The 12,476-nt window shown below is 35.1% G+C and overlaps 1 protein-coding gene across 6 annotated transcripts in view; it reads right to left on the bottom strand.

Moving 5' to 3' along the window:
* The window catches only part of DENND2C (DENN domain containing 2C), a 93,406-nt gene that overhangs the window by 30,836 nt on the left and 50,094 nt on the right, over positions 1–12,476 (bottom strand). For all 6 annotated transcript variants that reach the window (XM_019919463.3, XM_019919462.3, XM_019919460.3 and 3 more), the window contains exons 2-6: positions 6,041–7,052; positions 5,218–5,354; positions 4,677–4,789; positions 3,923–4,093; positions 590–686 (exon numbers count right to left, since the gene is read on the bottom strand). In XM_019919463.3, the coding sequence (XP_019775022.2) occupies positions 590–686; positions 3,923–4,093; positions 4,677–4,789; positions 5,218–5,354; positions 6,041–6,864 (1,342 nt within the window). In that variant the 5' untranslated portion in view covers positions 6,865–7,052. The remainder of the gene's footprint in view (positions 1–589; positions 687–3,922; positions 4,094–4,676; positions 4,790–5,217; positions 5,355–6,040; positions 7,053–12,476) is intronic.

The raw sequence follows: 12,476 nt of genomic DNA, 5'->3' as shown, positions 1-12,476 counted from the left end.
GTATGACTTGGCTGTTGCTTCTCACTTATGAATCTCACAGACAAAAATTGCTAAACTCTACACATCCTTTGCCAGACAACCAAGTGAAAGTTGTAAAGAAGATTCTACAATAATAATTCACTATAGATGTTGAAAGTTTCTTAAGACAATCTAAGTTTTATCTAGGCATCTGAGGAATAAAACTACTGAACTTATTAGATGACTATAGGTTGAATACCACATACATTCAGTATATATATACTTAATATTTTCATTTCGACACTGAGAGAGTCTATACTGACAAAAGACTGTAAATCAAAGTAGTACTACATAATAAGGATGCAACCTGTCCATGAAAATTAGTCTCATTGGTTTATAACTATTTTTTAATTTATTTACTTATTCATCCAATAGTTATTACTTGGTACAGAACTAAACAAAAGGGATTTGAGGAAGAACAAGAAATAAACCCTTAGCCTAAAGAAGTTTTATGTTTAAGTGGGATAGACAGGAAAGTAAACCAAAAATTATAATTCACATCAAACATTAAATTATTTAATGATTTGCCCCTCATATGCTAATAGCTATGGACAGTTGGAACAATTCTTACCTTTAGAGGGAGGTACATCTTTTCCAGTGTAAGGGTGTAACTTTACCCTCTTCTTCCCTCTCTTAGATTCAAATATATCATCTATTTTCAATACAAGCTGAAAAAAGACCAGAAAAGTACAAGCTAAAACAAACACCAACAAGTTTTGCAGCTTGATGTTAACTTATTAGTGATTCTCGTTCAGAGAAAGATCCATTTTATAAATAAAAACCTTTACATTTTTCAATTTTGAATCTAAAATTATCTTTAGTAAGATGATATGCTATTCTAATACATATTCCATTTAACATGGGTAAGAGAAGTGGGAAAGGATATTTCCTTTCCAGAGGAAGTTTAGCACAGGTTCTTAGAGAGATTGCTTGTCATTCCATGTCACAACATGCAGGAAATCTGGCTACTGCACTCCATATATTGACCAAGCCTTACCAATGGACTCAAGTTTTTGCGAGCCCAGAGTAGGAAGTGGGATATTTACTCACTTGTAAGGCAGGGTGAGGCACAGTTATGTCTGCTCCCAGGAATTTTTGCAAAGAGAGGATAATCACGCTTAGAAAGCTTTAGTCAAAAGGAATACTCCTTTGCTACTGGGAGCACTAATATTATAATTTATTTTGGAAACATGTCATAAAAATAGGAGATTCTCAAATATGTCCAAGTACAAAACAATGTTCCATTTAATATGCATTATTCATTAAAATTCTTTCTTTGCTTCTGGGAAGTGTGTATAAAAGAGACAGACAGACAGACTGGGCTTAAAAAAGAGAAAAGAATTAAAGCTGATCAACAGCCACTTTTAAAAGGAGAAATTGATTAGTTTTTCTATGTATATTTTTCTTAAAATTCCAAACTTTTTCTTAACTATCAATATTGATTTAACATATTTAATGCCCAGAATTACAGTTGTTAGGAACATTATATAATATGATAACCAACAAAGTTGCTTGAGAAAAATGTTCTTGTTTTTTCCTTTGTCCTTGTTTCTCTAGCAATCCTGGCAATCCATAGGCAGTGAATCAGTCCACTGCAAGAAAAATAACATGTGAGAAACATGTGCTTCCAATATGCAGATTATTCCCACATTTTTGGATGAGTTTATTCTTTTAAAGATTTTCATAGCTATAATTCAAGTGAAAAGTTACCAATATTCTTAAATATTAGCATTATTAAAGAAAATAAGAGAATCCAACATAAAAAGGTATTGCTAGGGGCTATAGGAAAGATGTATGAGAGTAAACATGTATTTTGGATACATAAGGACCAAAAATAGTAGAATTATTAATGTGTATTTGAAAAGTATACTTAAAAGTATACTCAAATGTTATAAAGAAAAGGGAACTATCTATTCTAGAAATATGAGATAAAGTAATAAAATTTAAATTTTGATTATGAGCTAGGAGCCTATAATTACCTTCTAGTTATAGGAAATACCGTAGAATAGTTTTCCTAAGAAATGATGGAAACCATATTGCTGTACACACTTGACACAAACAATATAAAACATTAGGAAATCTACTCTAGCAAACAATCCCACACAGATTGAGAAAGAAAGGAAGAAAGGAAGAAAGAGAAAGAAAGAAAGAAAGAGAAAGAAAGGAAGGGTAGGGAAGAGGCATATGGACTAGATCAGTTACTTTCAAACTATGAAACCAGTTTCCCTTCCAGAGATAGCTCTAGTCATCAAAGAGGAAATAAGTGAAAACTGCTTTCCTCATGGAATGTTGTTCCCGAAGATAGTCCAAAACCAAAATTTGTATTGCAAATGAAACATCCTAAAAGGATTTAATCCAAGGAGGGTCACAGGTAGAAATGCTAACAGTCTGTTCCTGCCTGACAATCAAGAATTCATCACCATTTTTCTCTTCCCCATTTCTTAAGAAAACCTTTGGGAAAATATCCAAACAGGAAAAGTTGGATCATCTCACCTATAATCAGAAAGAGAACAGGCTTTGAGTACTCAAGGGATCCACAGTACATAAAATACTGAGGCATGAAATCAAAAGCACTGCAAATATCCTTGGGTCTCATTAAATTCCACAATCCATAATTTCTAAATATTTGTTAATGCTATTCCAAGAACCACATCTTAAATACAATTCCTTATGTGTTTGTGTTCTAGCCCCTGTGAACGCATGATCTGCTGTTTCTGGAACATGTGGGAGGCTGCTTTGTTGTGCCAGCAATTCTTTTTTTTTTTTTTTTTTTGGAAGTATAGTTGATTTACAATGCGGTGTTAGTTCCTGGTGTACAGGAAAGTGATTGTTATGCATTATATATACATACATCCTGGAAATTCTTTAAACCTCTGATTTTTAAGTAGTCCTCACCATACACAGGAGAATAAACACCTAAAGATTTTTTTTTCCAGAGAGATCAGTTTAGTGCTTTAAAAAAAACTCTGTGTCTTTAACACTTCACATATTAAAGAGGGAGGGGCAGGAAATGGATCAGAAGAATTAAAGTAACTGTGGAACAGAATATTTCCCAAGGAACCAATCAGCAGTTACTACACCAAGAAACAGCTATGACTTTTGTTCAGTGTTAAAATCAGGTACAGAAATCATGTGCTAAATGAATATAGCTAATTCAGATGGGATTAAAGACAGGAATACTATTTAAATGATTTTATTTCTGCATAGTAATCCTGAAAACATTCTGAATTACAGAACAAAATAACATAAACAGTTTTTAAATATTTTCATGTAATTTCTTAAATGTCTCTCTTAAAAATATATATATTACAAATAATCCAAATTTCTTTATTTTGGTTCAGTGGCTGTCACTGAGATGATTTACAGACTTATTGCCTTTTCTCCCTTGAGAGAGAAGTCATTTATTTAATATAATTGGCAAAAATTTCTTTTCCCAAGTAATAGTAAAATTTCTTTTTTCCTTCCTTTGAGTGGACATTTTTGGCATATACTTTGTCATTACTGAAAATTTGTAAACTCAGGCACAAAACTGAATTAACTTTGGCTGTTATACAAATAAGTGAGAACAACACTGATGCCAGCTTACTAGAAGGTCCTTTTACATGAGGTTCTAGGGCTTCCTTCACACCGGCAGCTGATTTTAATGAGAACTAAGGTAACTAGAGCGAAGCCCTCCATCTAAAATCAATTTTCCAAATCCACACACACACACAAAAACCTTGGCAAAAGCCATTCATGCATTTTTCTTGCATGAGCAAAAACTTAGCTTAAGGCTGCTTTCCAAATCTTCTAATTCCAGTAGGTCAGTTCTAACCTATTATTCGTTTCAGTCTAAAGTTTATTTATTCGCATTTGTGGAAATGCTGAAGTAAGAGTTGAAGAATCAAAGTACTGGAGTTCTTACCCTTGGAAGATTTTTCCTTTTCCTGTTTGCAACTTCTCCAGCTCGGAAAAGCTTCCATTCAGTTAAAGTGACAGGCAATGTGGTATCCTTTGTGAGCTTTGACCATAAATAAACTTGTGAGTTCTTCGGTTCCATAGTCTTCCGGTGAAGTAACTGAGGTTTGGGAGGAAGCTAAAACAGAAGAGGTACTGCTAAGGTAAGATCATCTAGGTAATGCCTGTGTTCTCAAAGTCAAAGCTATCCCCCCAAAATATTTATCTTTCCTTTAAAATCATCTAAAATGAGGACACCGTAATTTCTTTTTCACTGTTTGTAAAGAAGTTTCTTGGGTTTCTAATCCAAGTTCTTCTACAACAGTGTAATCAAATTTCCAGAAAACAATAGCTCAGAGTCCTCATTAACTCAAGGCAGCCTTTGCTTTCAGGGCTGGTGAGTGCTTGCAGGGACCAGACAGGTAATTTAGGCCACAGGTTGATGTGAGACTATTACAGTGCTGTGGTAACTATAGTGAACTAAAAGGTTTATGGTCTGTCTAAAGGTGTTTGTATTCAAGTCTTCTCAAGCGCTAAAAAAACAAACAAAAACCCCTCCCCAAAACCAAAAAAAAAGTTTTGTGCTGCTCGCCCCAAAATAAAACAAAGAACAATAAACCAACATTTCAGTGCCTCTTAGTTTTGGCCCTAGTTAAACCATTTTAACCTTTTTGTAGGATCATAAATAAGATTCTAATATTTTCTTATTTCTCTGGTTATACCTTGTGTGCTTTGAAAGCACTTTTAGGGGGTGGTAGCTTCCATGTTGAAAGAGACCTCCACATGGGCAAAGGCTGCACTGGAATATCTTCATATGGATTTTCTTTGATGGGATCTTGAAAAATAATGAAAAAAAAAGTTTAGAGGAACATAATTAAATGGGAACACACTGACTACACTTAAAAGGAAAAGAAAGCAAAAACTGACTAAATATGTTCAGCTTTCTACTCTACATTGCTGTAGGGATGTAGGTCTCAAAATCAATGGTACTTTAAGCTCACAAACCACTCAGGCGTCCAACCAACCTCAAAGAATTCTCAAAATACCATACTACACACATCTACTTCTGAACTGAACAGTCCAATAAACTAGTTGTAAAATCCATTAGAGAATTAAGGAATTTATACAACAAAGGTTTCAATATTAGAAAGGAAAATCTAGAGCAAGACATGCTTGATTGTAAAAGAAAATAACATACTCTAGTTAAGGGCTCCACCAACTACATACTCACTAAATTTAATTGCAAAGTTTGTGGACACCTACATATGATATCCTCATAGATATTGTCCTCAGACTGTGTGTAATAAAGTGCTGAGCCAGAATTTCTTCTAAGTTCTTCACGAATCTTCCGTGAGTTCTGATTTCGAAAGTGCTGAATGTCCTCAAATTCAAAGGATTTCCTTAAGAAAGGAGATACATTTTAAAGTTGTATCTTGTAAAACTCTAGTATTCTTTATATTGGTATGATAGACACAAATTGATAAGAAAAGGACTTAGTGTACAAAATTACAAAGGTGTTTTATCAGATACCTAAGAATAATAAATTAGGCTGATGCCCTAATACGCACCATGAGAAAACTGGAGGCTTTTAGCCAATTACATTCATGTTCTTCTTTGGGTACTTTATTAAATTCACTCTGTAATAAAAAGTGAGGCTAATGCCAGCATGTCCTAAATGAAGTAGAAGAAGGTACTTGCTTCCCTATACATTGTTCTTTTCTTTTTTGGCCGCACCGCATGACAGGTGGTATCTTAGTTCCCCAACCAGGGATCGAACCCATATCCCTTGCATTGGAAGCGCGGAGTCTTAATCACTGGACCGCCAGGGAAGTCCCCTATACATTTTTAAAGATATAAAATGGAAGTTTTTCTACAGTACTTATGTCAGTAGATTGTCCTGGATATTACCTATACTCCTACTGTTTCGCTTATATGTATTTTCCCCTTGGGTTAATCAACATCTGTATAATCAAATTATACGTGTAACCCACACATGGAAATGGAAATTGGTTTGAAAAGGAAACAGAAGCTCAATAGTTCTATAAGGAAAATACTTAAAATCACTACCTTTCAAATAAAAACATACCTTTTAGATCTCCCTCTGATTTTTCTGCCATAGTTCTTTGGTTCAGGTTCCTGAGAAGACGCTAAAGAGGGCTCTGTACAAGAATTATTTTCACAGTATTTTCTGTCACAGTTTCTTTCTTTATATGGCATATCACCAGATTCAGATAAATATCTGAACGTCCTACGAGGTTTTGGCAAAGGATTTATAGAAGGTCCACACTCTTGTCCCTCAGGTTCAGAGTAAATGTTTTCTAAGCTCTTCGTTACTCCATATGAACTATCCAGACCTCTGAAATTCAGTTCTTTTTCTGAAGAGTCACAATGTTCTAAAGCTAAATTTAAGACTTTATCTGGGGGAAGTGCTTCTATTTTCTTCCACAATATCTGTGAGGTATAGAAATTTCCTGGAGGTAATGAAGTCTCTGGATCCAAAACTTCTTTCCAGCTTTCAGTTTGTTTGGCCCGAGAACATACCCAGTTGGATCCTGATTCATTTTTAAAGAAGTGTGTATCATCATACTCACGTCTCTCACTTTCATCCTCACTTCGATTGTGGCTTTTGGCATCTTCATTAATACCCTGATCAACATTTTTAGAGTTGGTGACATCCAGTTTTTTGCTCTTTCCCTCAGCAACAGGATTTCTCTTAAGAAGAATCTCTTGATTACAGTTATTATATCTCACTCCAAAGTCCTTTGGATCGCACTTATCTGGATTAGATTTACCATTAGTTCTTCCTTCCCACTGAGAAATTTTTTGTTTGATGTTTCTGCAGTGGCTTCTTGACAGTGTATGAACAGCAGAACGAGAAAAACCAACATCCATGTTCCCAGTTGGGTGCATGACAAGTGATGAATTTTACTGAGGTTCCATTACAAGTAACTGTGAAATACTATATTCTTTATCCTGTCAGTTAGAATCCAAACAATTCCAGCATTTTCCTTTCATCTTTAACTTGAAAATGTTTTAAAAAGAAAAATTCTGATCATCAATCCTTGTTGAAAATGGCTACAACTTTATCTTGAATAATCCTATTAAAATGAAATGAATATGTTAACACAGTTTTATAATTTCCTAATTTAAACTCCACTAAAACACTGCCCACCTATCCCTAAATAAGTCGCTAACATTTCATATGTAAAGATGTACCTGTCATCCATTAAGCAATTCAACCTCATAAAGGCATTCCTAAGAGGGTGGTATAATATTACAGAGAAAATATTACTTAATGGTATTTCTCAAATTGTCTGCTTTAACATTCTGCATATTTAATTTCCTAAAGTTAAGTAGAATGAGGTTTTATAAGAGATTACACATAGTAGTATACAATATTATTTTGTGATAAATCAATTCTTTACAAAACCTTCTGTTAATGAAACAAGGACCAACAGAGTATTATAAAAAGCATACAGAAATACATCTCAAATAACCAAAATATCCAAATAACCAAAAAGTTTATGATTCATAAGTAATTTAAATAACCACAGAAACAAAAGTCAATATTTTTTACATGAACACATCAAAATCCAGAGGAAGAGCCAGTTAGTCTGGAAACACACCAATAGCTGATTTCCTTCTCCAGTGCTACATTGAGATAATATTAGCTCATCACATACCCTTATTTCAACTTTACTATTAGCAACACAGAATTCCATACACACCACTGTCACTAAAGACAATCCAAGGTGCCATTAACTATCAGTTACTTTGAAATGTAATAACCTATTTTGTCACTGACTGAATTTTCCACATCTCTGCCACCACACACTTGACCCAAATCAGCAAAAATACTTACAGTCACATCCCTTCCTTTCACATAGAGGCTTCACTCATTTAGGCCCATTAACTGTTTCCTCAAATGCAAAATTTGGCAGAGAACTTTTCCTGTCAACTGAGTAAAGACCTGATCTCAAGTTCTACTGTATACTGTTTAAAAATAGCAACTGATTCGATACTTCCTGAGACAGGGGTCATCCTTCCTTGAGCTTTGTCTGTGTGTCCTTGATTAACAGGCAGGAAAATGTCTTGGCCCAGCTCTGTCAGTGTAGCTGACCAAAACTGATACACACACCACACACACATACAATTTATTCTAGGCAGAGCAACTGCTAGTCAGGACTACCATCAACTTTCAATTATTTCTTCAAGTTTGTAGGAAAACCAGGTTTGCTAGCAAATAAACTTTGATGAGGGTCTTATGCAAAGAAAATCATTCTAAAAAACCTTAAGAAATTGAACTCATGAGTGGAAAAAAACAAAACAAAGCACCCAAAATATAAAAGCTGTTGGGCAGAACTCTTCACAAAAGACTAATGCATAGAATTTGAACATCCAATCAGCTTCTACTGCTCATTATTAAAACTCTGAAAATCCTTTATACTAGTTTCTGATGTTTACAGAGAATTCCTAAGGATTTTCAGGTGTCTTTAGACTCAGGTTTTCTTCACTACAGACAAGATAGGAGTATTTTTCTCTCTCCTGGGAACCTAGTCAAGGTTTTTGGCAGTCCCAAACTCTTTCATTACTCTTCCCTTGTTAATGTGTTTTAAGTATGAAGGCGTGAAACTGAGAAGAAAAAGATGAAACTTGAAAAGAAGTGGCAACAAATGGCTTAATCTATGGAATTCACATACAAATATAAGTGATGTGTATTCATGGTGTTTCAGTGGCAAGAGAGTAGCATAGCAACATGACACTCCTTAAATCTAGGTAGGTATTATGAAGAGAAATGCTATTTTCTCCTAACTACATATTAATACATTGCAGCTTTTAAAAAATGACAAATTATTTCAAAACCAAAAAGTTTTAATGCATTCTAATTAGATCAATGCCTATATTGATATTATAATCTGTCTTTATACATGATTGCACAGCTCCAATTTTTGCCAAATTAAACTCTTTATAATGTGGCTTGCCTATTCTTATACATAAGTTGTGATTCTGTCCTATCCAAAAAATAAGAATCACCAAACCAAGAGTTGCCTGTTTTTTCCTTACAGGCATCTCACATCTAACTGTCCTTTTAGTCTAATTAAATTGAGTCACTTTGCTACCCAGCACCTCCTCCCCTATGGCTCTCCTAACCTGCAAGATTCTTTATATCCCATCCTTCACCTCTAGTTTCTTGCCTTGACCTCCACTATCAGTAGACATTCTAATCCCTATGTGCTGGCCCAGTGTTCAAGTCCTAGATCTCTCCAAGCTTCATCTTTTGAAAGCTCCCTAAAGCCAACTTATTCACATATTTGCCCCTAGACACTGCTTTCTGAGCCTTGCTTCAACAGTTCTCACAGAAACACAGATTGAGAAAATATAACAGCTTCAATAATTTTTAAAATTTTGTTTCTTCTCTTAATACTACAAAACGAGTCCAAAGCTTCTCCAACTATTAAAAACTATTAAGTCAGGCAGGACTCACACGAAGAGAAGCTACAGCTCACGATAACCACAATGGGCAACCTCAAGAGAAGAAACCAGCAACTCAGTTCCTCGGGCAAAAGAAGTGTAAATGTGAAAAACTAAGCATGATTTTAAAAGTATAATAAAACAGAATGCTTGGAGTAAAGGCTACTAATCAATTATTTTTTCCTACTCTTTGTTCCCAAAGAGGTGATTCTTAATCATGTCCTTTTGTTTTTACAGTAAGTCCTCCATATACAAATGAGTTCCGTTCTGAGAGCACATTTGTTAAGTACGATTTGTTCGTAAGTCCAGCAAAATTAGCCTAGGTACTGGATTAACACAATTGGCTATATAGTACTGTAATAGGTTTATAATACTTTTCATACAAATAATGCATAAAAAACAAACAAAAACAAAAAATAAACATTTTTAATCTTACAGTACAGTACCTTGAAAAGTACAGTACCTTGAAAAGTACAACAGCTGGCATACAGGGGCTGGCATCTAGTGAACAGGCAAGGAAGAGTTACTGACTAGAGGAAGGATAGGAGGTGGGAGATGCTAGCGGTGAAGGATCGTCAGCAACAGGAGACAGAAGGCAAACTGCAAGTTCACTCACACCTGATGATGGTGGCACAGGTTCTGGTTCCTTGCTGGATTCAATTCTATCTACCCTCTTGAAAAAACAATCCAGTGATGTCTGGGTAGTAGCCCTTTTTTTCTTGTCATAGATGACATGGTAGCACCGGATTGCATTCTGAACGGCTGCTTCAACCTTTGTGTACTGTTCTATGTTCGGGTCCTGTGCCTCAAAAACTAACAGTGCCTCCTCAAATAAAGAAAATCCCCTTGCCATTTCCTGCATCATGAATCTCTTTGGTTCTTCAGTTACTTCTTCCTCCTCTTGTCTCTCTTTGTCCTTTCTCTGGGCCTCCAGTTCCTGGTCTTTTTAGCAGTACCAGCTAGATCACCACTGCTTTTACACTTGCTTCCGGACATCCTGGGCTTGAAATAAAGATACTGTACTACTGTACTCTATACAGTACTGTAAAGTACACAAAAGCACAACCTCTTGTAGAGGATGCATGCACGTGACAATGTACACCAGACACGTGAACTAACTTACGTGACTGGACATGTGAACACACATTCGCATCTTTGAAAGTTCGCAACTTGAAGGTTCGTATGAGGGGACTTAAACTTGTTTTCTATTGCTTTTCTGAGTATTTACTTTCATCCAAGATAAACAGCAACTACAGTTTATCAGTTTAAGATGTAATTTATAGTATAACCTAACACATATAGGATTCTGTGTTCTTAGCCTTTTAAAAGAAACCAATCTAAATCCATTCAGGTAAGTGAAATTCCCTTTAAGAAAGAGAATATTAACGTTCTATTTTACTGACTCAAGTCTATATAAGGAAAGTTTCTCACTCCAAATCCTTTAAAATATTTTATTTGATTAAGTATAATCTGGACAAATAGGAAGAATTTAGAACATTCTAAAAGTTGACTTAAAAACTGATGAAAGGATATACTTTTAAATGGTTAATTTTTGTTATGTGAATTTTACCTCAATTAGAAAGAAAACAGATGAAAGGGACCGAGAAGACTCTCGCTTCTGGTATGATAGAAAAATTGGACTAGACTTGCCTTCCCAACATAAAAAACTATAAAACTGGACTTATATGTAAAATAAATGCTTTTAGATATTGAATAACAGCAAAGGACTGTGATCCCTGAAAGAAGGAAAACAAATGAAGTGGGCACCAAGATGGCCCAGCTTTCACCCAGGAGGCTCTTTTCAGAAAACAGCATAGAACATGGTAACCATGCTGAGTTAAGGATAAAGAGACCAGAGTGTGGAGGGGCAGAGGCAAATACAATCTTCAGGGTACAGTATCAGAAAGGAGGGAGCAACACAGAAGAGAAGCTCCAGAAATCTACATAGGATCTACTTGAGTCTTGGGCTGAATACTAAGCTGGTAAGGTATAAGGTAACACTGCACGAGGCTAGACAACATATTACTGGGAAAGAAGAGCTAATGGAACCCTGTAAAGCTGACTAACACCCAGAGTTAACAAAGGTCTGGGAAATGTTCAACTTCCAATGATCTTCACAAGGGAGGCCTTGCCAAACACCTGGGTAATTCAGTAGAAACAGTAGGAGGTCACGGCTTGCCAGTGGGACTAAACTAGCCCTAGAGTGAAGGCTACTTTAAAACCACCACAAAAAAAAAACTTTTCAGAAGGATCAAGTTGATTCATAAGCAATTTAAATAACCACAGAAACAAAAGTCAATATTTTTTACATGAACACATCAAAATCCAGACACACCACAATGTAACATTTACAATGTCTAGCATCCAATCAAAACTACTAAACATGCAAAGAAGCTTGAAAATGAGACCCATAATCAGGAGAAAAATCAGTTAACAGAAACTGAAGCAAAAATGACAGACACGATACAGTTGGCAGAGAAAGACTTCAATTCAGATATTTTAAATATATTCATAAACTTAAAACAAAATATGAACATAATGAGTATAGAAATAGAAGACATAAAAAAGAAAACAAAGGTAACTTCTGGAGCTTAAAAATACCCCATATGAAAAGAAAACTTCGCTGTTTTGTTTGAACAGCAGATTTTAGACACTGCAGAGGAAATGATCAGTGAAGTTGAATAAGTAGTAATAAAAACTGTCAAAAACTAACACAAAAACTGAAGCACAGAGAGAAGAAAAGAGTAAAACAAAAGTCTCACTGGGACAATATCAAGTGGTTTACCTTACATATAAATGGGAATCCCAGAAGTGAGGGGTTGGGAGGCAGGGAACAAATATTTCAAGAATAGCTGAAATTTTTCTAAATTGGATGAAAACTCTTAACACATAGATACATGGGGCTCAACAAATTCCAAACAGGATAAATATAAGGAAAGCCTTACCAAGGCAAACCATAATCAAGTTGCTGAAAACTGGTGATAAAGAGAAAATTCTTAAGAGCCAAGGAAAGAATATACATTACATATAAGAACAAGGTAAGTCAGAAA

The sequence above is a fragment of the Tursiops truncatus genome, chromosome 1, assembly GCF_011762595.2.
Source record: "Tursiops truncatus isolate mTurTru1 chromosome 1, mTurTru1.mat.Y, whole genome shotgun sequence".
Taxonomy (NCBI): domain Eukaryota; kingdom Metazoa; phylum Chordata; class Mammalia; order Artiodactyla; family Delphinidae; genus Tursiops; species Tursiops truncatus.
Note: the sequence above shows the minus strand (reverse complement) of the source record. Positions and strands in the feature narration are given on the sequence as shown.